The 25,113-nt window shown below is 36.9% G+C and overlaps 1 protein-coding gene across 2 annotated transcripts in view; it reads right to left on the bottom strand.

Moving 5' to 3' along the window:
- Positions 1–5,689: 5,689 nt before the first annotated feature.
- The window catches only part of NEGR1 (neuronal growth regulator 1), an 877,124-nt gene continuing 857,700 nt past the window's right edge, over positions 5,690–25,113 (bottom strand). For both annotated transcript variants that reach the window (XM_081085888.1, XM_081085891.1), the window contains one exon: positions 5,690–7,477. In XM_081085888.1, coding sequence (XP_080942014.1) covers positions 7,353–7,477 — 125 coding nt within the window. In that variant the 3' untranslated portion in view covers positions 5,690–7,352. The remainder of the gene's footprint in view (positions 7,478–25,113) is intronic.

The raw sequence follows: 25,113 nt of genomic DNA, 5'->3' as shown, positions 1-25,113 counted from the left end.
GTATACTGTGGTTAAGTGTGAAGTTAACTTTTTTTTTTTTTAATGTGAAAAGGTCAGAATTAATGAAGAAACTAGCAAATTCTAAGTTCCACTGAGGACATTCCAATGCTTTTAGCAATTCTCTTGAAATGGAAGAGGAGAACCACCCCTTAAACATTTTAAAGCTTTGAAAGCCTAATGAGCCATGCTACCTCCTGTAGTTTTTACCAAACCAAGATTTGTGCAAGGACTGGGCTCATTAACATTTAGTGGAAACAGATCATTCAACTCTTGGAATAGCTTCTTGAAATATTTTCATCATTACCCTTGTATTTGGTTGCTGAAATATTGCTTTCTCAACTGTTACTTCATATTTCTTCTTGTTGTTAATGTAAATATAAAATGTTGATTTCAAGTCCCATATATGCATAACCCGTGGGCATAGACAATGGGGTAGAGAGGGCTTGGAGAGGGGGGGAGACGGGAGCTGGATGGAAGAGGTTAATGGGGGGAAAAGGAGAACCTATGTAACACTTTCAACAATAAAGATTTAAAATAAAAAAATAAAATCCCACAAATTAAATGTCCCTCTCTCCAAATGACAAAAAAACTTTTTCTTTTCATGTGTCCAAAATATATTCATTTTTCAACAAGGTAGGTTCTTGATGCAACTTGTTCCTGTTATAGTTTAATTGTTTACTTTTCCCTAACTAAATAAGGAAGAAAATTAGTAATTAGAATATACAGAAAATAGAATATTAGGTATATAGATAACTTATGTTTTTTTGATTCATTACAATAAAGGTTACTATGTTATCAAAATATTAGCAATACATTTAACTCAACTTTTTTTAAGATTTTTAAGATTTTTAAGATTTTTAAGATTTTTACATCTCATAATTTTAGGGCAAATTTTGTGTTACAGTAAAAAACCCCTACATTATTTAGAACACACTCTTCCAGGTTACTTAATTCTAATTCTATGAGGACTTTAACTTTTATTAATTCGAGCTATTCTACAAGGTTTAGGTAAGTTATACTAAGGCAAAATGTACAGGGGGGTGGCAAAAGTAGGTTTTCAGTTGTTGGTATGGAAAATAATGCAATAATTAATACATAATAATAGAAGAATAAACTGTTTTATGTACTAGCAACTGTAAAACTACTTTTGCCCCACCTTGTATCTTGTCTATAGACATGTAAATGAATTCTGCTGGTTAAAGATTCAAGTGAATTCTCCTTCTCTGGAAAAAGCCAGTTTTGTTACACTAGCAAATTAATTTCAATATTCTAAATTTATAAATGTGTCTGTTACTTATTGTCCTTTTATATGGTTGTAACATCTTACCCTGGCCTTCATTAATTAATTGTGTTCATTTTGTATGTATATGAAAGTCACTCTTTTCATTTTTTTCTTCAAACTACGAAGTTATGTCCACAGGATTGGTATTACATTTGTCTTTTTACAACAAAAATACAAATGTATTTCTTAGGTTGTATATAATTTAATTTCTAAAATTATTATCTCCCTCTTGTTTTACTGCCCCAGCACAAGCAGATGTGCATAAAATTAGTATTTTGACATAAATTGTCTGAAACATAACTCAAAATTAAAATCAGTATTCTATTGTGAATTTTAAAAAATGTTTTCATGTATTTTGATCTCCATTTCCCTAAGAATTCTGTTGATTGAAGATGCATGGGAAATAATCTTAGTGGATTATCCCAAAATTAATAGGTCTTTTGCAAATTGCTATGTTAGAAAGATATATATGATGATGATAATATCCTCCATTTGGTGTGATGGGCCTAACATTACAAGGGCTGTGTGTCCAAAAGCAATTGCATTATATGTTTCATACCCCAAAAGTTTTAGATGAGATGTATACCATGATCTGCCTTTACACCACATCCCCTCTGAAGACATTGGAAAATAAAGAGATAGATTTAAAGAAAAATAATAAAGTTACTTATATGTAAATATAAATATACTTACAGTTGTTTGTGAAGCTAGAGATGTAATTACATCCTTCTGTTCCTAAGGAGGCTAATGGAAATAGAAACACATCTTCCATTGCACATTTGGCTCAAACCTACCTCTTAGTAAAGTATAATCTTCAGCAAGTGACTTAAAATATCTGAATCTCGTTTTCATCAATACATAGCAATGGCTGGAAAATATAAGGTAGAAATAGTTGTGGCTCTTCAGGAGTAATTCTAGCGGCTGCATCTGTCTCTGAGGCAAAGCACATTTCTTAGATTCAAGGTGTTGGGAGAGTCATGCTAGCCTTAGTATGATTGTGGGCGGAGCTTTTAGGAAGAAGTCCAAACAGTGTTCCTTCTTTCTTCCTCTCCCACAGACTGAAAATTATTTATTTGATTCATTTGTCAATCTGTTCTCTTTCCTCTAGAAATGTGAATCCCTAAATATTTTCAGTAAATAGAATTGTTAGAAAAAGGTGCATATGAAGGCGAAATCATATTCATTTTGGGAAGTTCAGGGGAGGTACTTTGGTGTTTGGATCAAATTTCACTGTTAAATGAATTATTCTTGGAAACTTTTCTCTTAAAATTCTTAAATTTCTGCCTGACAGGCTAAAGTAGGTAACTATTTCCCAAATACCTGGGTGTGGTTTTGAAGTATCTGTGTTCTAATCCTGTCATGTTCAAAGAAAAAATAGCTCTGCTTCACATGCTAGCTTGCAGGGTCTGAGACTTGATGCTTCTGCTTCCATGTGATCAAGTGTAGTATAAAAGTTACAAGGGGATAAAAAAATGAGCCGGTGGGAAAATCAGATGTTTATTAGTGTGTTTTTATTTTTATGGGGGGTAGGGGTTTGGTAGATGTGGTTTTCCCAGAATAGCAATGACACGCATATTTCAAAGCAGCTTATTTCACCAAGCATGTATCTTTTCAAAGGTTTGCTGTTTTGTTTGTTTATGTTCCTTTTTATTTGGTTGACCATCAGAGATGGACAGATTTGGAGATGAGGGCCTAAGTCATTCACTTAGGGTGGCTCTCATTTGCATATTATAGTAGTCACAAACTAAGAGCTCTCAGAAAAATCATGTTTTACTTGGAAAGCAGTTTTTAAGAAAATTGAATCTGAATGCCTTGAGGTGGAGTATATGCTCCCTTTTTATACCCAGCTGTCTTATAAAATTATGCTATCTGTCTGAATCCTATACACATTTGAGTTTTTGGATACTTAGCCCATAAAATCAACAAGATTTTATCATCAGTCTTTTGAGAACTCTGCTGCTTTTCAGCAGATAAAAGTCCTAAATAATGATAATAAAATCTTTCCAGAAAAATTCTTCTTTAGGATGGATGTCAAAGCTTTTGGAAAGGCTACAATGTGGAGCCCTTTGATACTGTAGCATCCCACATTTTCACCCTGTATTTCTTTGGAGTACCTGAAAGATGTGAGTGTGGTACAGTGGATGGATGAAATACAAAGAAGGAAATAGCAGAAATATGTTTAAATTATTTTCTTCCTTTTTTTCTCTTAAACTAATAAAGTTTTAAAATAAATCAAATACATATTTTAATTGATAAACTGAATTTATATTCACCTATTGGAAACAGTACAACATATCTTACATCAGATTACGAAATATGGATGTTTTACTAAAAGACAGGAAGAGTTTTTCCAAGTCTTTAAAGTAAATACATATTCAAAGGATCTTAAGGCATACCATTTATTCATATTCATATCTATTGAAATACTGTACATCCACATACTTCAATAAATAGTTAAAAACCTGACCTCTTTTTAAATCATTTCTGAAATTCAAAAAACAATTTTTATTGAAAAGATTAAATAGGTAACTTTTGGCTGTGTCACAAAGCTAAACACAATGGATAAATTAACAATATTCAATAAATTTGATCAATATAGATGATTGGCTTTGATAAACTTCTCAGAGTTTTCACACATTGGGGTATTTATGTATATATAATTTGTCCTGAATTATCTGGCTAATTTTCTCAGTTCTCCAGTCTACTTTCTAGATATAGTTTAAATGTCATGATGAAGCATTAATTTTTCAGTTAAGTTTTAAATCCTCCAAAAGTAGCTTTAAGTTTGACATTCGCTCTCTCAAATCTTTTAGAGTCCCCCATAATACACAATATTATAATTTGGGTAGCACTTTTCATTATATAATTGCTGCATAATAGGAACTTCATGGTGTAACAGGACTTTTGTTTTGAATAGGATCACTGTAAAACATAATTACACCATTTTTAATTAAACCAAGAATGCAAATGAACTACCCTAATATTCCAGTTCTTCCTCTCTTCCTCCTATTCTTGCTTTCCTTCCTTTCTCCCTTCATTCCTTTCTTCCTCCCTTCCTCCCTCCCATTCTCCCTTCCTTCCTTCTTCCTTCCTTCCTTCCTTTCTTTCTTCCTTCCTTCCTTCCTTCCTTCCTTCCTTCCTTCCTTCCTTCCTTCCTTCCTTCTTCCTTTTTATCCCACTGTCTTTACCTCCTTCACTTTTCTGTCTTTTCCTTTTCTTTCTGCTATCCTTTCTCAACTGCTTTTTATTTTTTTCTTTCTTCTTTCTTTGAAAAAGAAATTCAGGGCAACAAAAGGAATCCCACAAATGTAAGTTGTGGAAATATAATGCTGAAATGAATAGCTAGAAAAAATTATTATACATCAAAAGATAAATCAATTTCATAAAACTGCTATTCTGAAATTGCAACAATCTTGTACAGTCAGGACTGATAAAATGAAGTAATCAGACGTCTAATATGTCCATAAATGTAAAATCATCTACTTGAACATTATATGCAATACATTCACACAAAAAAGCAAATACTGTAGCCTTATTTGAACAATATTGAACTCATAAATACTCATGATTTCACTCTGTCCAGGGGTCTAGGAACTAGGAATGTTGCTGTGATACAGAAAAACATAGTGAATACCTCCTCTATTTAAAAATATCACTCAAGAACGTCTCTTCTAACATAAAGGCAAATACATATAGCTACTGAGCTATGACTGTACTTCTGTCACATTCTATGGTAATAACACCAGACTCCACAAATTTGGAATCATGACAACACTTTGAACTAATTATTTGGTTCATCCATAGTTTATATCTCGATTTACCTCACATTTACCCTACAAACCTTACAAAGAGGAGGTATTTTTAACTCTAGGAAAGCGGTCACTGTATAATATGCATTCTTGATCTGTTTCTTTCTCCCAAACAATGATACTGATGGTTAACACTTTTGTGGTAGCACCACTATTTCTAGTAAGTAGATTATTATGGAGTGTGCCACTTTAAAGCTGCAATACAAAAACAAAAACAAAAACAAAAAAACAACTTTGTAATTTGCTTCCAAATTCCACAAAGGATATTTTAAAAAATCAAGTCAATAATAATCAAAGTTAGAATGCTGTATGTATTTAAGAGAACATTTTAAATACATCAGTCAAAATAATGTAATAAATTATTAGTGAGTAAATTTAATAGCATAATGCCATGTTATTGCCATTTTGTGAAAACATTGTATATTTACGCCTCCTCATTTAGGATTCATTTTTCTAATTAAAATAGATTTATGGTGTACTTTGGGACTAATTTTACTTGGAAAAAAACACAATTTCCAAGTTCTCTCTTTCTGGGAAAAAATATTAGATATCCTAAATATGTATAATTTCTATGGAATTTCCTGTATTTATCTTTATTAGTAAGTTTTTGGTGTTTTTATGGCTTGCAAAGGGGACTGACTGTTTGCAGAAATCTCTGTTGGTGTAATGAAATTTGTAACTTTATCAAACTTGTAAAATGACTTTCAAGGCTATGGCCTTTTTTTTGGTAAAGAATAAAACCATCAAACTATTCCTGTAATATAAACTACTTCTTAAAGTAACAGCATTTTCCTTAAAAAATGTAGTTTTCACTGTGATATATTTTAATACTTATGATAATTTAATAGTTAATATCTTAAGATATTCTCATCACTGGTCTTGTCTTAATTTGATCATATCATCCTTATACCATGTAAGAAAAAGATAAAGCATGGCAATATTTTTTCTTGGCCTTACTTGTTTGGGTTGACATGGCTATAGAGAATTATTACAGAATTTATTACAGAATTAGTTATTTCAGGGATTGATCTGCTGCAGACCAGCATGAAACATTTGTTGTAATATATTTTGAACAATTGTTTTATATAACATGCATCCCAAACTATCAACTGAGTGGACGTTTTCAGATGAAAAATATGCAAAATGCTCCAGTCAACAGGAGCACCTTCTCATACCACCTCTCCTGCCACGGAACCAAATTAATTTTGAGTGCTTACCAAGTCAGGTAATATTAGGTGATTGGAATTTGTGTCCTTTCTGAAAAACCATCCTAGCAATTTTGGCTTGGAATAGTGAAAGGAAAAGGTGGGTTGCTGGGCAATCTATTGGCTGGACTGTGCTGCCATTTTAAAGGGAATTGTTTCCCAAAGTGGATCTAATATTTAGCTACATTGAAATAAATCATATGTCAAAGGTACCTGTATTATGTTAATTAAATTGTTTTTCATCATAAAATTGAGTTATTGTGGGGCAAATTTCACAAACCCCACTGGTAACGAAGGGATTTTTACAGTCCTATAGCTACTTTACTCTTTAGAGATCGGATATGGTTTAACTTTATCATTATAGTTTATTTTTGTTTTCAATTGTAGGGTTTGGCAATATGTTTTTATTAGTTGAAGGCAAAGAGAGAAATACTTCATGAAGGCACACCCATGCTGAACTTACAGGAAAGAAGCAGAGCTGCACAGCCAATTATATTACAAGGCTCATTCCTGAAACCTGAATATCATGCGAGCAGAAAAATCTAGATATGTGTGTGTTTTGAAGAAATGATCTGAAGGCAATACTATTTGCTTTTTTTTTATCAAAAGAGAAAAAAATGCATCTTTGTAAATGCGGATTGATTCTTATTGAAACAGGGAAATGAATGCTTGTATTGCAGCCTTAAAGAATCACATATTCACTGCAATATTCGTTTTTGTAAACTACAGCCTGCAACCTAGCAGACCATGACTGAATGCTTTTGAAAAGTTGTAGATTACAAACATGAAATCACAATTAATATCCTCTAAAAGTAATTTCAGAGCCTTCACATCTTAAAAAAAGGACAATGTGTACTGCTTCACAAGGTAATGTAGCTAATCAAAAAAAGAATAGAATTAAAGTATTTACATAATGAGCAATTCTACAGAAGGCGATCATCCCCTTGTAAGCACTGCTGATTATATCCCACGCTGCTTTTAACAAACTGTACCAGATTGGATCCAGCCATTAGCACTTTCAGAGAATTCTTAAGAGCCTTTTATGGGTCTTTAAACTTATTGTAGAATGGCATTCTTCAGGTGGAATATGCTGGTGAAAGAGGACAGTGTCAACACAAGGTACCAGCAGGAGAAAAGAACGTCGGCGCTCCCGGTAATTCCATACTGGGCTGTATTTGGAGCTGGAAAGGAATGGAGAAAGACTAAATCAAAATCTAATTCGTGTCTTTCAGGATCTTAACGATAATCAAAAGGCAGCTGTGTATATTGGGGAGAGCCCTGGTATTGGAGTCAGACAGAATTAGGTTCACATCTGTTTCTGCTGTAGGACAATGTGTGACCTATTCGACTAACCTTTCTGAGCCTCATTTTTCTTAAGGAAAAAAACAGAAGTGATATAATCCACTTGGCAGGGCTGCAGTGAGAACTGGAGATGAAGTACATATAATAACACATTGCACTGGGCTGAACTCATGCTAAATACTTACTATTTCACAGCTAACATTATTCCTCTTATATGCATTGATAATATTTGTAGTAGTGAACCATATTCACTCACGCATATTTTTCAAAAACATATTTTTATTGAGATAAAATTGACGTATGGCATTGTGTAAGTTTAAGATGTACAACAGTGTTGATTTCATACGTTTATATATTGCAATATTATTACCACCATAGTGTTAGCTAACACCTCTATTATATCATATAATTATCATTTCTTTCCTGTGGTTAGAATAATTAAGATCTAGTCTACTAGCAACTTTTAAGGTTATAATAGTGTACTTTTGACTATAATTACTATGCCGTGCATTAAGTCTCCAGGACTTAATCTCTTGATGAGTTCCAAGTTTACACCATTAAACAACAATCCCAAATTTCCCCACCCCTAGCCTCTGGTAAACACCAACCTACTCTCTATTTCTATATGATTTCTTAGATTCAGCTTTCTTAGATTCAACATATAAGTGACATTATACATATATATGCACATATATTTGTAAATCTTTTTTACTGGTAAAATATTGTACTAAATGCTGCAACAACAAACAAGTTCTCTCTTGCAACAATGATTTTGGCGGTGAAGAAAGATATTCAAAAATATAATACAATCCTAGAAATACCAGAGTTGCATGTGCAAACTTCAATGACACAGAAAATTGTGTATTTAAATCTGTCTGTGCAAAGGAGGGATGATTTAACAGAGAATTTTATCATAGGGGATGGTCATTTGGGTAGAGGTTACAATATATTCAAAAGCATGAGGAAAAGAGAGAGCACAACATATATTCTAGGATCTAAAAGTAGATTAGTATTGTTGCACCATGAAAATGGAGGCCTGAAGTAGAGGGAATTAAAACTGGGACTCTAGGCAGATAGAATGATCTTAACTATAAAGAAAAGAGTTTAGATCTTTATAATGAAGGAAATTTTGAAGAATTTGGAGCTGTTGAATGATATGATTACATTTATTTACACATTAGAAAGATCACTGTTTTATACATGAGAAGCTCATGTGGTACCTGGCTAACAGACATGTTGAATATTTTACTGAGAGATTTCACCCAGAGACTGACCACACCTTGGGAGTCTACTGAATGAATTCCACTTCATTTCACAAGAGAATAGTTACCTCTTTGAATGTGAATTAAATTGTGTTCCAGAAATTGAATGTCGCAGACATGCTCAGCCTTGCCTGAGACTGATTCTCACTTACCATAATAATTATAACAGCAATAATAAAAGAAACCTCACCAACATACTTTTAACTACTTTTTCTTAATGAAACCTGGATTTCAAGCACTGTTTTCTAATACAAAATAAATAATGTAATAAAAATATATTATTTCACTGCCAAATCCATAACTCAAACCAGGAAGCAGTTTTAGTCACTGAATTTGAATTACCAGCAGGTAGTTTTTAATGGAACTTTCACCAAAGACTATATTTCCATGTTACAAGAAGAATAAATTGCCTTGTTTATACCTCTAAGAAATTAGAGGGGATGACAGATGCATTGGACCCTGCCAGTGGGAAGTTTTCTTCACACTACAATTGTTGGTTCCAGGTGAATGAGATTCAAGGGCTAAGATTACTACTCCTTAGTAAACACAGAGCAAAATCAACTATTTAATGCTTCTATTTGCATCACAAATGAGTCCTAAAGAATGAAAAGATTATGAAGAAAACACATCTTTATCATTGGACAAAGGTTTGATATATAACAAGTCTAATATAAAACCACAAAACTCCTTAAATTACTTTCTCTTGTTCAAGCTTAGAAAGATGTTGTATTTTTTAAAATATAAATAAATATTTAATTGGTCTGTTGCCTTCTCAATGACAGCTATTTCAGAGTTATTTTTGCTGTGGTTTTTAAAGAATCTTGAGTGCAATCAAACCAGTATAGCAGTAAAGGACTAATAACAAACAAAGCATATAAAATGATTTCATAAATAAGAAATAAATCTCAAAAACTAAGCATGTATAACAAAGATAAAATTTTATTATCTTGACTAATTAAATAGTGCATTAAGTGGGTAGACTATAAAGGGCCCTCAAAACTCCATATCTATTCTTTAAAGTGCATTTTGGGGGCAATCTTTTCTAAATCTCCTCTTCTCCAACAGGCTGAGCAGATTACCCTAGTGTGTCATTAGGTCACCATATATATTTCTTTTTATACAACTGTAACACTGCACTGCTAATATATTTATACATAATCTATTTTACTAGATTGTAAACTCTCCCAGTTCATGTTTTATTTATTTTGATGTTTCCAGACACAAAGTCTGGCAAAGTCTGGTACCTAGTAGATGCTTAACAAATGTCTGTTGAATGAACAATTCAGTTAAATAAATAAATAGGTCAGAATTAAAAGGGGCATTTTTCTCTTATAAAAGGACTTTCTTCTAAGGCAGTGTTTCTCAACCTTCCTAATGCCACGACCCTTTAATACAGTTCCTCATGATGGGGTGACTCTCAACCATAAAATTATTTTCGTTGCTACTTCATAACTGTAATTTTGCTACTGTTATGAATCATAATGTAAATATCTGATATGCAGGATGTATTTTCATTGTTACAAATTGAACATAATTAAAGCATAGTGATTAATCACAAAAACAATACGTAATTATATATGTGTTTGCCGATGGTCTTAGGCCACCCCTGCGGAACCCAAAGGGGTCGCGACCCACAGGTTGAGAACCGCTGTTCTAAGGCAAGCCACTTGCCTACAGGCTAGAGAGTTTTCTGTACACCTCTTTCAGTCATCCAGCAAATAGGCACTGAACTAGGTACCAGGCTCTGTACAAAGTACTGGGAATACAAAGGCTAATATGATAAACATGGTTCTTTTGTTCCTTAATTCCATATATGGCCATATGTACTCTATATTCTCCTTTTTATCATATACCTTCAATGCCATCTTTTCCCCCTACATGCTTTTACCTTCTACCCAGTCTCCTATTGTGTTAGATAAAGGCATATCAATAATATATTTAAAAATTAAATACTACTTTGCAACTAACAGAGTATATATTTGTCCATTGATATCTCATATTGATGTACTTTTTAGTCTTGTGAATGCAATACTTCTATTAGTCCTAAAATAAAGTAGGAACCTGTTGCTGCATTGTTAGCATGCAATTACTGTAAGAAATGAACTGTAGAATAGCTATTGACAATTAGTAGGTCAAAAAACAGGGTGGAGGTAGTCAAGGGAATGTGAGGTCAATTACCTAATGCCAGGTCATCTATCATGATTCATACTCCTTAAGTAGATGTTGAACATCTTTCATGTGCTGGGAATTGAACACAGCTAAAAATTAATACAACTCAATCTCCACACTAGGAAAGGTTCATTCTAGTTGAATATATAAATAAAAAATCAAATATAGAACATTAGAATATATATAGTGAACAAACATGAGAGGGCTCTCCAAAGGGTCATGGTAGAGGTGAGTAGTCTAGGTGGCAGATACAAATACAATTATTTTTCACAAAATGCAATGATATACACATGCTAGTACATGTATATCTCACTGTAAAAAAATGGTGGCATTGGGGTTCATTGACTTGGGGTATCCTACTACTATATAACCTTAGTTCCATTGACTGATATTTAGTGTGTGTGTGTGTGTGTGTGTGTGTGTGTGTATGTATGTGACTTGTTGACTCAGTGATTTAGAGCACAAGACCAATAGCACTAAACTTAGGAGTCTCAGTGCTATTTGGACTAATTAGATTTGCATGGCATGTTAAATCCCAATCAGCTACATAAGAAATTATAGGAAATCTTAAGAAATTACAGAAAATAGCTGTCAGTTATTAGTAATTAGTTATTAGAAATTAGCTTCAAGACCCAGTTCAAGTATCCTCTCCTTTAAAAGAGAAAACTCTTTATAAAATCCCACTTGCCAAATTAATTTGGCATCATTTTTGATATCTTATTTACATATCAATCACATCATATTTACATATCAATTTTTTTCATTAGACCAAGAATGTTAAGCCAAGATTTATTATATGCATCTTTATCATTGGTATTGAACAGAGTCTGATACTTAGTAAATGTTCACTAATATTTATTGAATACTGATAGTCCATTTCCCAAACTATCACCATGAACATACAAGGAGGTACAATGCCTTGAACACTTTTCCCAGAAGAATATTGCTTTTCACCATTCAGTGTTTACTTTCTAAGACTTGTGCAGAGTCAGAGTACTTCCCTTCCATATTTGAGCAAGAAATAAATCTTGAGGCAGCCTATATAACGGATGAGCAGGCACCCGACTTTGTACCTCATCTTCTTTCAGCAAGAGACTGGGAGTATAGATAAACTTATGGCCCTTAATTTACATCTGAATTTCTTAGGAGACATCCAACTGTGCCTTTGGGATGGCCATATCTTTTGTATGTTCTTTGCCATGTTTTTAGTTGCCTGAGAATATCATACTGCTTCTCATCCTAAGTAAAATTAGGAGGAATAGGACATGTGAGGGTTTTGGTTTCATTCTGAGTGATATGGAAGCCTTAGGAGGAGTTTGAGCAGGGGAGGTTAGCTGACAGTTTTAAATAATTGCTTGGGTACCTTGTGACCAACTGACTGTCCTAGCAGATGCGAGTAGAAGACTATGTTAGCCTGAAACCTTCAGGGGTCTCCACTGACTATTGAGGGCAGCCAAGGCTCTGTAGCTCAGTATTCAGGGCCTCTGTTATATGGCTCTAGTCAACTTATCCAAACTCATGCACACTCAGCTCCAGTCACATGACCCATTTTCTGAACACAAAAGTGTTTTTATTACTCCCTGTCATTTGCACACTCCATACCCTTAAACCTAAATGGTCTTCCTTCCTATTTCTCTTCTTTATGCATCAAAGTCCTACTCATCCTTAAAGATCTAAAATACCACCACCTCCAAGAGGCCCCCCTAATATCTCTAATAGAAGTGCTAGTCTTCTTATTCCTGATTTCAGAAACAGTTCTTTTAAAATTTATTATATATATATATATATATATATATATATATATATATGTAAATGTATAGCTTTCTCTTTGGTTTATAAAACATACGGAAGTCATGGAACATTCCTCCTTATAATGTGAGCATCTATCTCTTTTATAAATGTGTTCAATAGATGTGTATGACAATGAATATGGAAAAATGTTCTTAAATATGTATTTATCTAATTCAGGACAACTTCTATAAAATACTTCATTAGTTGCTCCTATGATTTTTTTTACTCTTAAGACAAAGTGTGTGAGAGGGAAACTGTTCTCTTTCTTTTCTACTATGTCTTTAATTGTCTTTTTTAAAATTGATTTTAGAGAGAGAGAGAGAGAGAGAGAGAGAGAGAGAGAGAGGAAAGGAGAGGGAGATATTTAAAGCACACACACACATACACACACACACACTCAGAATGAATTTGCTCATTCATTTAGCAAATTGGATGTGTGCTATGTGCTAGGCATTCTCTGAGCAAAATAGACGTGGCCTCTGTCCCCATAGAGCTTTCTCTTTAGCTTAAGATGTTTTCCATGAAACAAGCATATTTTACTTCAATCTTCATCTACACTTGGTTAAGAAATCAATGTTTCTCTGCTTATACAACTGTCCTCCAAGTTATCTGCCAAAATATGTATTCTCTTCATTTTCTGGGTTTATTTTATTTAATGCCATTTACTGTACTGTTAGATATTTGGCCATTCTCCTGGTTTTCAGGCTCCTTGAAGGCAAGGAGTATGACCTCTTCCTTTCCCCTTCCTCTGTCTTTCCCCGAAGAGAAGAGTGCGGTGCATGGCCTTTAGAAGTGGTTCCAGGGCTGATCTAGTGCAGTGTTTAGTTTTGGCAAGGCTACCAGGCCTGGAGCAGAAGGGCCTGGGCTAGTTGTAGAGTCCAGGCCTTTGGGATCTCTCCCAGTTGTCAACAGGAAGATCCAATCTGTGTTTTAACACATATCTTACATCTTGTCTAATTATAATTATCACCCCCAATTACTTACAGCTGCTGCATATTATTTTCAGTGTTGGCAGTTTTCCCTTGTATTGCTCCAGTTTTTATTTTTAGGCAAAAGCCAATGTAACTGTGAAATATTTAGTTTTGGTATAATACCAATTACTTGCCTAGGCAATTTTCTTAAATTACTCAAGTTCGTTACTCAAACTACTAAGATTCTTGTTGCAATCTTAGGTAGAGTTACTTAAGCTACATTAACTTTGCTTCCATAAGTAAAAACTGGCCTCAACTTACGTTTTACTGAGGAAGATTATGCGTTAATGAAAAAGTGAATTATTTACACCTAAGTTAGACTAGACCATATAAAAGAGATTAATGTGGATACAAACTACAGTGCACATTAGTTTACTCAGAAATCACGCACCACTGATTCTATCCAAAAGACAGTGAAATTCCGTTTCATTACATACTGTGGGAGGCATTTGCTCCACAGATATTTGAGTCCTCTCTTCAGGGACATCTGCCTCTTAACCCCATCAATAGATGGAGGAGATACCCAGAACCTCAGATGAGCCCCACACTTTTTTTTGTATTGCTTAATTCTGCCTAAATACTTGGGAGAGATTAGGAGAGTGGAAGAGCCCTAGAACAGGATATGCTTAGACTGTACAACCTTGGGTGTGGTGTCTGGAAGAATCAGACAAGTCTCAGCACAGATAACATCAAATCATTATTCTTTTTTATACTATTTCATGGGCAATCATATGGCCCAGGCCCTACGATGGGATGTGTTAAAAACACAGCACAAACCATGTCTTCTCATGGACTTTTCACATCTGGGGCACAGTGCCTTCTGAGGGAAGAGCTTTGTTTGTGTAGACATTGCACGCTCCTGTACTTAGACCCTCAAGATCTTCTGCTTCCCCTCTGGCTTTGGGGTTGAGGAATGCCTGAGTAGCATAGTTGTCATGTGGCTGGTCACCGATATATATACTTACGGATTCCTTTTACACAAAACACCTTTATTGTACAAATTTCGTGCATGGGGGTGGGGGGGGGGAGGGTTTTCCCCTCAGCCCAGTCTGCACCCTCTCCAATCCAGGACCCCTCAGGGGTGTCCGACTGCTGGTTTAGGCCTGATCCCCAGGCAGTCGAACATCCCTCTCACAATCCGGGACCACTGGCTCCTAACTGCTCACCTGCCTGCTTGCCTGATAGCCCCTAACTGCCCCTCCCTGCTGGTCTAGTAACCCCCAATTTCCCCCCTGGTTGGCCTGATTACCCCCACCTTTCCCTCTCCTGTGGGCCTGGTCACCCCACTCAGCCTGCTGCTCAGTTTTTTGGTTGCTCCTCACTATCCCCCCTGCGGGCCTGGTCACCCCATGTGTCCTGCTGCTTGGTCATTTGGTCGTCCCTCACTAACCCCCCCTACGGGCCTGGTCTCCCCATGCAGCCTGTTTGGCCGTCCGTTCGGTTGTGATGGTCACTTAGGCTTTTATATATATAGACTAGAGGCCTGGTGCACAAAAATTTGTGCACTCGGGGGGAGGGGGGGTTCCTCAGCCCAGCCTGTGCCCACTCGTAGTCTGGGACCCCTCGGGGGATAACGAACTGCTGGCTTAGGCCTGCTCCCAGGTGGCAGAGGGCAGGCCCAATCCCTAGGTGAAGCCCCTGGTCGGGCTCAAAGCAGGGCCGATTGGGAAGTTGGGGCACCACCCCCTGTCATGCACAGAGCAGGGCGGATTGGGAGGTTGCGATGCCACCCTCAGTCATGTTCAGGGTAGGGCTGATTGGGGGGTTGGGGCACTGCCCCCTGTCACACTCAAGGCAGGGTCGATGGGGAGGTTGTGGAGCCACCCCCTGTCACGCAAAGAGCAGGGCCAATGAGGGGGTTGGGGCGCTGCCCCCTGTCACTCACAGAGCAGGGCCCATCGGGGGTTGGGGCTCCGTATCTTGTCACACACAGAGCAGGGTCGCTCAGGGGGTTAGGGAGCTCCCCCCTGTCATGCATAGAGCAGGGCGGATCAGGTGGTTGGGGCACCGCCCTCTATCACCCACAGAGCAGGGCCATTCAGGGGGTTGGGGCACCGCACCCTGTCACACTCAGGGCAGGGCCGATGGGGAGGTTATGGCTCTACCCTGTCACACACAGAGCAGGGCCCGTGGGGGTGGGGGGTTTGGGGCGCCGCACCCTGTCACACACAGAGCCGCAGGGCGATCGGGGGGTTGGGGAGCTCCCCCGTATCAGGCACAGAGCAGGGCTGATCAGGGGGTTGGGGTGCCTTCCCCTGTCATGAACACAGCAGGGCGGATAGGGAGGTTGTGGCCCTGCCCCCTATCACACACAGAGCTGCAGGGCGATCAGGAGGTTTGGGCGCTGCCCCCTGTCACACTGATCCCGGTGCTGGGAGGCCTCGCAGCTCCGCTGATCCTGGTGCTGGGAGGCATATTACCCTTTTACTATATAAAATAGAGACCTGGTGCACGGGTGGGGGACAGCTGGTTTGCCCTGAAGGGTATCCTGGATCAGGGTGGGGGTCACCGCTGGGGTGCCTGGCCAGCCTGGATGAGGGGCTGAGGCCTGTTTTCAGGCTGGCGGGTGACTGAAGCTCCCAACTGCTCCTTTTTTTCTTTTTTTTTTTATTCTGGGCCTGCTTTAGCTCTGAGGCTTGGCTCCAGCTCTTAGGCCTCAGCTGCTGAAGGCAGGTATCTGGTTTGTTTGGGTTCTATAATCAAAACACTGTTTCAACTCCAGCTCTGAGATCCCCGCTGGCTGAAAGCAGGTTTCTGGGGTTTTGTTTAGCTTCTATATTTGTAACAATGTTTCAAACTGCAAGCTCAGAGGCTGGCAGCGGCAGGCGAGGAAGTTTGGAGTCCTCCGTCACTAAAGCAAGCAAGCCTCATGTTCGCATCAAGCTGCCTGGCTGCCGGCCGCCATCTTGGCTGGCAGTTAATTTGCATATCGCCCTGATTAGCCAATGGGAAGGGTAGCGGAGGTACGGCTAATTACCATGTTTCTCTTTTATTAGATAGGATAAGCAGTTCTCAGACTGGTAGAATAAGGTTTAATTTATGAGCTGCTATTATCATAGCCAGCTTTGAATTCCTGCCAGTCAGCCTTTGTTTTTAACATTTTTAGAAAGAATTAGGCTAACCGGTGCACATTGGTACATTTTTATGAAGTTTGAGGTGTACGTTATAGAAAATCTGTATGTAGATGCTTATTTATGTTCATTGCAGCATTATTTACAATAGCCAAGATTTGGAGGCAGCCCAAGTATCCATCAGAGGATAAAAAAGCTGTGGTACATTTACACAATGGAATACTACTCAGCCACGAAAAAGAAGGAAATCTGAGTCTTTGCAACAGCATGGATGAACCTGGAGAGCATTATGGCAAATAAAATAAGCCAGAAAGAGAAAGAACTGCCACATGATTTTAGTTGCATGTGGAAGCTAATGAACAAAATAAACTAACCAACCAGATAGAAACAGACTCATTGATAGTGAATAAGCTGACAGCTGTCAGAGGCGAGAAAGGTTGTAGGGCTGGGTGAAAATAGTGAATGGATTAAGAAAAGAAAAATACAAAAACACTCTGAGACACAGAAAAAAAGATACGTATTCTAACATTTTACATTTTTACTTTTTCACTTGGTCAAACTATCTTCAACACATTCCAACATCTTTTACAGACCAAGTCTTCACCACACAAAATTATAGAGTACTTATTTTCACTGAAAGTATTTCCACTTTGATTTATAAACAATGAGGGGAATGGCTAGAGAAATCACACCATTCCTTTGTCTCTCTGACTCATGGAATTTTCCTGGCAGCTTGTTCCCAGCCACCGCTAAGCTGTTTCTCTGGCAGACCCCCAGCCTTGAATCTTTTCTGTTTGCTGACTAGCCATGTTGCCAAAGTTCATGGTACACAGCCCTATTTACTCAACGTCAACTACATTAGGAATATTAAGCATTTGTTTGATCCTGCTATTACCTATATTGATAAATCTGCCTATTTGTAGATAAATACTTTTATCTGCAAATAGCCAGCTCAAACTCTTCAAGAGAAACAAATTCTGCTGCCCTTTTCCGTCCTTCATATTCATTGAAAATGTTTCAAAGCTTGAATTGAATTGTTCACTGATATCTTGTCAATGTATTTTTTTGTTTTATTTTTTAGCAAGTCAGAAGTGATTTACAATCATCTATACATACTAGGTCTTCAGGAGAAGTGTGTTGCCAAAAGAGGTGATTTTGTAGAACCCTAACTGGTGCTTTGAACTTGAGCAAAGAACAGTTGTTCAGTCCAGGTAGGTCTGCAGATGGGTTTCTATATATGTGCTATTACATATTTTGGAGTATGTGTATCTATGTGTGTGGAAGGGAGTATGTGTGTTTTAAAAGCTGGCTTTTTTGTGTGTGAAATATTTACCCAGACATACAATACAAATTGCCTTGACTACATAGATTTTAGTTTGGGCCTTTAAGGAATCATTTAGGTGAAGAAAAGAGGTTTTCACAGCAATAAAAATAGAAACCCAGCTGTGCTCTTAAGGTCACTAATAGTCACTGCCATCAGCTGTATCATCAATGTGACATTGCTAGTGTGGTAAAAAAAAAAAGGGGGGGGGGAGAAGTTGCAAACCAGTAAACACTGTTGCAAGTTGAAGGCATTTTTAAGGTCTGCATGTGAGGTTATGTGAGTGTGAAATTATTTTTGATATAAGTGTTTAAACTTGGAGCTTTGATGATCAAATTGTCTTATTTATTACATTTTATTCTTTGCCTCTTTTGTGTTGGGAAGGTTATCCTAAACTAGCTTCTTTTCTGTTATTCTGCAACATTGTTCTTTAAGAATGAAAAAAGAATTTCAGAAGGTTTGATTATTTCTCCCATTATTTTTTTTTGGGGGGGGGGATACTCCATTTACCTTCCAATTTTTTTCTTAACTTTTCAAATGCAATAAAGCCAGTGATTACCTGGCCTGTAGTTCTGATTCACTTAAATTGCTCCAATTGTTATGCTCCAGGTTGATTTTCAGTGACTCTCAATGATTCGCTAATCATTTCCATTATACTTGGGCTATTTAAAAAACCTTCATAACATCCAAGGCCCTCTGTAATCTTCCTGAAAGTACCTCTGCAGCCCTATCCCTGACTGCCCTCTGACAGGGTCCTCTAGTCACAGGAGGCAGGAAGGCTCTTCATTCTCAGAAAATGGCCAGACACTTGTGAATTTGCTCACACACTGCCTTCCTCTGGGATTGACTTCGGTATCCTTTATTCTAGAATATGTTAGAATAAAACCCATCTTCCTATGCCTATCTCAAATGCAAACTGCTCACAAAATTAGACTCTGTCAGAACTTTAAGGATTATTTATTTTTTTAAAATATGTTTTTATTTTTTAAATATATTTTTATTGATTTCAGAGAGGAAGGGAGAGAGAGGGAGAGAGAGAGAGAAACATCAATGAGGAGAGAGAATCATTGATGGGCTTCATCCTGCAGGCTCCCCACTGGGGATCAAGCCCACAACCTGGGCAGTGCCCTTGACCGGAATCAAACCCGGGATCATTCAGTCCACAGGCTGACACTCTATCCATTGAACCAAACTAGCTAGGGCAGAACTTTAAGGATTGTGGAGGACAGCCTAGCCTGCTGCCGCAGGGGTACAGGAGTGGGAGCCCTCTTGCTTGTGGGGTTCTTGGGGAGCCACTGAAATAGCATTTTCAGAAGCCTCCACGGCACAGAGTTATATTCCTTGGGTTGTCATGTCCCAGTTCTCCCAAGCCAGTCCTGAAAGAGGCAGCTGGGACTTCAGCGGAGCCAGAAGCTGGGCCAGTGCCCAGAGTTTCCCTTCCATGTTGCAGCCGGGTGTGGGTCAGCATTCAGGCCAGATTCAAGCCTATCAGTCCATCTGTGGAGCCTCATATGGCCCTGCACTATGCCCACACAGGGAGCGCAGACCTCTGCAGCAGGCGTCCCAAGAAGACAGGAGTGTGAGAGCCGAGAGAGAAGAGAGAGAGAGAGAGAGAGAGAGAGAGAGAGAGAGAGAGAGAGAGAGAGAGAGCCACTGACTCGCCCAGGTTTGATTGATGGGCAAGTACCTTCCCATGTCACTCAGACCTTACTGGGCATGTTTCTATCTGGTCTTCCCTTTCACTCCTTTCCTGTTAAATATTAACAATGGTATCAGCGCAACCCTTCAGTTTTATAGATGAGATGAGGCTGGTGGAGATTGAATGATGTGCTTAAGGTGGAGGCAAAAATAAAACTAGAATTCAAGTATGCTGACTTTTTGTGCTTCCGTTTCTATGAAGTTTCCTGATTTGCTACCTAACTCTAGTTGGAATTAATCTGCCATTTCCTCTTTTCTCTTATAGCCATTTGTTTTTACCTATACTTTATCACTCCCCTGTTAATTTCCTTCAGTAGAGTCTAAGTTTCTTGAAAACAAAAATCGTATTTAATTTAGTTTTGTATGACTCACAACACTTGATCAAGTGACTGGCACTGCAAAATATTTATTACAGAGAACTATAGAAAAATTGTTTTAATTACTGCAGTTTAATGAGAGTTTACTATAAAGTTCAAGAAAAAGAAAGGCATACTATAGGGAAGGTAATATCAATGAAGAACTCGGGATTTGGAACCATTAATGACCATTGTAGAGGGAGACTGGTTCTATTTTACTGAAAAGAAGAATCTTGTGTTCTTTAGATGTCTCTGACGATATCATACCATCAACTGGCAGAGCTATGCGCGCGCGCACACGCGCACACACACACACACACACACACACACACACACACACACACACGGAGAGAACTGTTGGAGAATCGCTCTTGCCGGTGGCTTCCATTGGAATGCATTAGTTATGGATGGAGACCTTATTTGTATCAAGCACATCACGGACTCGCTGAGCATTTCTAAGCCTCAGTTCTCTCAGCTGAACAAAGGCGGTAAAAGCATCTTCCTCATAGTGTTGCTGAATAAGCAAATGAGCGAAGAAAGTGCTTAGTTAGCTAGTGCTCATTTAAGTGTTCACTAGATGGTAGCTTTTAAGATGCATTGGTATTTCTACAGACCAATGCAAACCCCTACTTCGGCCCAAGAAGAAATACCCAGCCCTAGATGATTTGGCTCAGTGGATAGAGCATTGGCCTGCAGACTGAAGGGTCCCAGGTTTGATTCTGGTCAAGGGCACATGCCCAGGTTGCAGGTTGATCCCCAGTAGAGGGCATGCAGAAGGCAGCCAATCAGTGATTCTTATCATTGATGTTTCTTTCTCTCATTTCCTCTCTGAAATCCATAGAAATATATTAAAAAACAAATAATCAGAAGAAATATCCAGTTGTTGGAATGAGGTTATGTGTAACTCAAAATTCTACCACACCAACAATATGTTACAACTGTAAAAATGAAGACCAGGAAATTCACTTATTTAACCAATTAATGCCTGAGTACCTAAAAATACTTATGAGGACTTCTTGTGCTTTGTATATTGTTCTGTGGGCTGGGATATAGTCTTCATATATAATTCATCTAAGTAGAACACTATGCTCTGAGCAAACCATACCAATAACCCCTTGGGTTTCAATTCATGTTTGTTTGTTGTTTTTTCTACTTGGAATCACCTTCTTCTACTTCCTTCCAAATTTCAAGCCTCCATATAGAATGCTTTTACTTCTCGTTAAGGACACAATTCAAAGGTTATCTCTGTGATAACTTATTTGGCCCTTTAACCACAACTTGTTCTCTCTGCTGAGGCCCCATTGGAATTCAAACCCCTCCCTCATGGCCTTGCTCACTGACTTGCCTCCTCACCCAGACTGTGAGTTCCTAAAGGGCAGGAACCTTGACTTTTCCATCTCTCTTTACTTATTTTTTTCTTTTCCCTAGTGGCTAACACAATGACTGCACATAATAATGGTTTAATGAATAACTGCTTCTTTCCCCTCCACATAAGATAAATTTGCAGAATATATTTGTTTCACAGAACTTTTGTCTCCTACTTTACATCCTGTTATTTATTACCTCTTTACTTTAGCTACTGCTCTGACAACTAGCTGTGTGCAAGGCAAACAATTCTGAGATATATTCCATATGGCTCCTTGGAGGGTCCCCAGGAGGGAGGGGCCCAGTGACCCAGGGACCAGCTCAATAATATGCTCTTGGACTGGCTTTCCCTTCTCCCCTGTTTAACTTGTTCCAATCTCCTTGAAATTCCTTTCCAAAATAATCACCTATAAGTGAGCTGCTCATTTTGGGAGGACCCAGACTAAGATACCACTCTTATATGAAGCAGAGAACAGCAGGTTATAAGTTCCGTGTCTAGTGTAACTTCCTACCCCACTACAATGCACGGTGCTTTGCACATAGTAGATGTGCAGTAAATTAATTTTGGATAAATTGATAAAAAGTAAACATCCTATCTCTTCATCTCCACTTTTCTTCGCCTTTAATAAGTCACTTGCGTTGCTTTTATGAGGTCTGCATTAATTATATTGTTAGCAGACACATATTCTTAATAATGTAAAAGGGGCCTTAATTAAATCTGATTATTTTTTCCTCATAGATTTTTATCCCGGGAATATTACCCACTGTTTTATACCATCATCATTTTGGTTTCTGCTATACCAGCAACATTGCCTAATGAAAGTTCTGTCTCCTATTGTATTTCTTAAATATTTAAAAGCACCCATGGCTCTTATATTTTTTATTATGATTTCCACTATAAAATACTCATCTCCCTACAACCTTGAAAAGCTCATTTTCAAGGCTTCAGACTGCCTTGCAGTTTCTGCTTAAGTTGATCCAACTTGTAAAATGGGAAAGTGGAAAGTACAACTGCTATGAAAGGAGCTTGAGGACGTGTGCACAAAAATTAGGTATTTAGAGAACTCTAGTGCAAAGATGGTCTATCTGAGGATGCAAAGAAAAAAAGATAAATACATTTTCATAGTGATTATAGCACTGAACACATTACCCACTATGGGTTAATATTGATTTTTAAGGATATTTTGTCACGTTCTTTCCTCCAAGTAGAGACAATATGATGCTTATAATTTCTCTGGACACTAGTCAAGCTATTTTTTTAAAAAGGGAAGTGGAGATAAAGAAGGGGAAATTGGGGGACATCTGTAAACAATAAAATAAAATAAAATAAAATAAAATAAAATAAAATTTAAGAAAAAGAAAAAGAGGGTGGGAATTTTCCAAACTATTATATTAGAAAACCTTACCACTGCCTCATTTTTTTATAGATATGGCAAATTTGATCGCATTATTGTTTGAAAGAGTTTTTGACTATAGCTGAAGTAAGGCTTCCTAGAACTACATTAATAAGTTTTTCAGTCAATCATCTGATAAAATTATATCCACAGTTCCTTTGATCACAAATCACAAGGAGAAGCCTTGTCATTTCATAAGACAGAGCCTTTAATATATTAACAGACGCCACACTTTAACAGTATTTTCCATTATCCTTAATCAAAATACAGCTGACCCTTGAACAATACGAGTTTGAACTGCACAGGTCCAATTGAGGATATTTTTCAAAAAAATACTGTAAATGTATTTTCTCTTCCTTACGATTTTCTTAATATGTTATTTTCTCTAGCTTACTTTATTGTAAAAATACTGTATATAATACATAATATATAAAATATGTTTTAATTGACTGTTCATGTTATCAGTAAGGATTCTGGTAAACAGTAGAATATTAGTAGTTAAGTTTTGGGGGAGTAAAAATGATACGTGAATTTTCTACTGCATAGGATGTTAGTGCCCCAAACCCAGTGTTCAAGGGTCAACTGTATATACATTTAAACGTCAAACTGGAAAAATAATCTCAGACTCAAATAATTCAGAAAATGAGTAACTTAAGAAGAATTGAGTTTTATAATATTAATCACATTATTCATTCAACAAATGCTTACTGAAATTCTACTTTGTGTTAGGCATTGTGCTCAGTACTGAATGTACAAAGATGAACAAGACTTACTCCTTGGCTTTGAGGAATTTTTATTGTCAAGTAGAAACAAAATATTCTACTCTGGAAGAAAAGGGATGACTTTTTACCAAATCATGTATTATTAGAATTCCAAGTTTAAAAGAAACTTTGAGAGACTCTATTCCCCTTTGTCAAGTATAATCAAATCAGAAATCTAGTTAGAGAAAGGCATTGTAGGGTTATGCCATTTTAAAGCCAATGGGACTGAAACCTAGACAGGAGAGAGCTACACAGAGAATTAATTTAAATCGTCAGACTTTGAGTTTTGTGTCCTTTCCAGCACATTGCACTGCCCACATTAATTTTAGTATTGTGTTTCAGGTTTCTATAACTCTTACTGCTTATTAATATTGAATGAAGCAAATACCATCTGCAAGTGTTTCTACATAAAATATGATCAAAATAATTTCATAATCTACTAAATTATCCAACAGTTACACATCACTTTAATTAGTCATTTCAAGTAATAAAACACAAATGAGTTTGTTCTATATACATGCTAGAAGTGATAGTTATTTTTCAAAATATCAAATCTTTGAAATAATTTCCAAGATATGTAGTCAATGTATGCTTTATGTATACCTATCACAATGTGTTCAACTTGTACTTTTTAATGCATCAAGCATATTGAAACTCTTAGTATTTCTTGATCAAATATTAGTGGTATCTGAATAATTGTCATATTAGAAATCTAATATGAATGGTTAAATTATTTGCATAAAGAAGAATGAGAACACTACCTAGAATCAAAATAATAGGTATCTAAAGTTCTGCAGAATGTCTAGATTATGTGTTGATTCTTCAGTTTCTCAAAGGTACACATGAATTCAGAAAAAAATAGCATTCAGAATATCTCTGCATAAAACACAGTGCTTTTTCTGTTTGCTTGTTTTGTTTTTAAGTAAAAACCAGTTTCAGTTTGTTATTCATGCTTGAGGTCAGGACTTGAAAACTTGAAAAATGGAAAAGGAATTAAGGGAACTCTAGATTTTTAGAAAGTAAGGTCTAGTATAAAAACAATAAATGTGACAATTTGGTTTTATTGCATTAACTGTTTCTGTACACCAATTTCTAAATCATTGCTAATGAAATCAGAAAGTCACATGTAAATATATGTATTCTAATATACATTTTCTGTCACACTAAATTTAAATATAATTGCAATTAATACATTTAGTATTATTCTAATGGTCAAAAAGAGTTTCTAAAATTCCCTATAAATTTATGTGCAAGATTTAAGGAAAGCAACCATAAAACCATTTCTTTTGTAGTTTTAGAAAAATGTCTTAATATAAATAAGAAGGCTTGGGCTATGTAACTGAACTTGGATGTACT

Source organism: Myotis nattereri (assembly GCF_964212035.1).
Source record: "Myotis nattereri genome assembly, chromosome: 3".
Classification (NCBI taxonomy): Eukaryota; Metazoa; Chordata; class Mammalia; order Chiroptera; family Vespertilionidae; genus Myotis; species Myotis nattereri.
The sequence above is the reverse complement of the archived record's forward strand: the minus strand, read 5'-3'. Positions and strand labels throughout refer to the sequence as shown.